We start from the raw sequence: 759 nt of genomic DNA on the forward strand, positions 1-759 counted from the left end.
GGAGATCTGTCTGCCAGTGCCCTCTGTGCAGACCCCAGCCCCAGGAACCAGTCAGGGGAGATCTGTCTGCCAGTGCCCTTTGTGCAGACCCCAGACCCAGGAACCACTAAGGGAAATGTCTCTGTCAGTGCCCTCTGTGCAGACCCCAGCCCCATGAACCATCCGGGGGAGATGTCCCTGCCGGTGCCCTCTGTGCAGACCCCAGCCCCATGAATCAAGCCCCGCACCGGCTCCTCCCTCCCTTGCCTTGTGCTCCTGGATCTGGGCGGTGACGGTGTCGAGGACGAAGCTGGGGGGCGCGGGGGACCCCAGCAGCTCCTCGGCGTGGGCCACCCACCGCAGCAGCTCCTGGGCGGAGCCGTGGAACTCGGTGGCGACCGTGAGCCCCTCGGCCAGGCGCTCCTGCGGGGGGGGAACGGGTGCTGACCGGGGTGGGGACGGGCACCCACCGCACCCCGGGGCCGCTCAGGGTGAGCCCTCCTCCCCGGGGGTCGGAGCCCCCCAGCCCGCCCCGCACACCTTCCTCTCCTGCGCCTCGGCCTGGACGCTCTCCCACTTCTGCTCGAGGAGCCGCAGGCTGTGCTCGGTGCTGCAGGGCCGCCCGGCGCGGCACGAATCCAGCAGCCGCTGCAGCCGCTCCCGCAGCCCCCGGTACGGCACCGCCCGCGCCTCCAGCTCCCGGCACAGCTCCTGCCGGGAACAACGGGCACAACGGGCACGACGGGTCAGCGCCCGCCGCGGGGACGGGGACAGGGAACG

At 71.9% G+C, this 759-nt stretch overlaps 1 protein-coding gene across 1 annotated transcript in view; it reads right to left on the minus strand.

The window, feature by feature from the left end:
• LOC113977382 (microtubule-actin cross-linking factor 1-like) overlaps positions 1-759 on the minus strand; it is a 32340-nt gene that overhangs the window by 12508 nt on the left and 19073 nt on the right. Inside the window, exons 23-24 of the mRNA XM_027703461.1 lie at positions 520-690; positions 247-402 (exon numbers count right to left, since the gene is read on the minus strand). Coding sequence (XP_027559262.1) covers positions 247-402; positions 520-690 — 327 coding nt within the window. The remainder of the gene's footprint in view (positions 1-246; positions 403-519; positions 691-759) is intronic.

Source organism: Neopelma chrysocephalum, unplaced genomic scaffold (assembly GCF_003984885.1).
Source record: "Neopelma chrysocephalum unplaced genomic scaffold, ASM398488v2 Primary Assembly neopelma1_228, whole genome shotgun sequence".
NCBI lineage: Eukaryota > Metazoa > Chordata > Aves > Passeriformes > Pipridae > Neopelma > Neopelma chrysocephalum.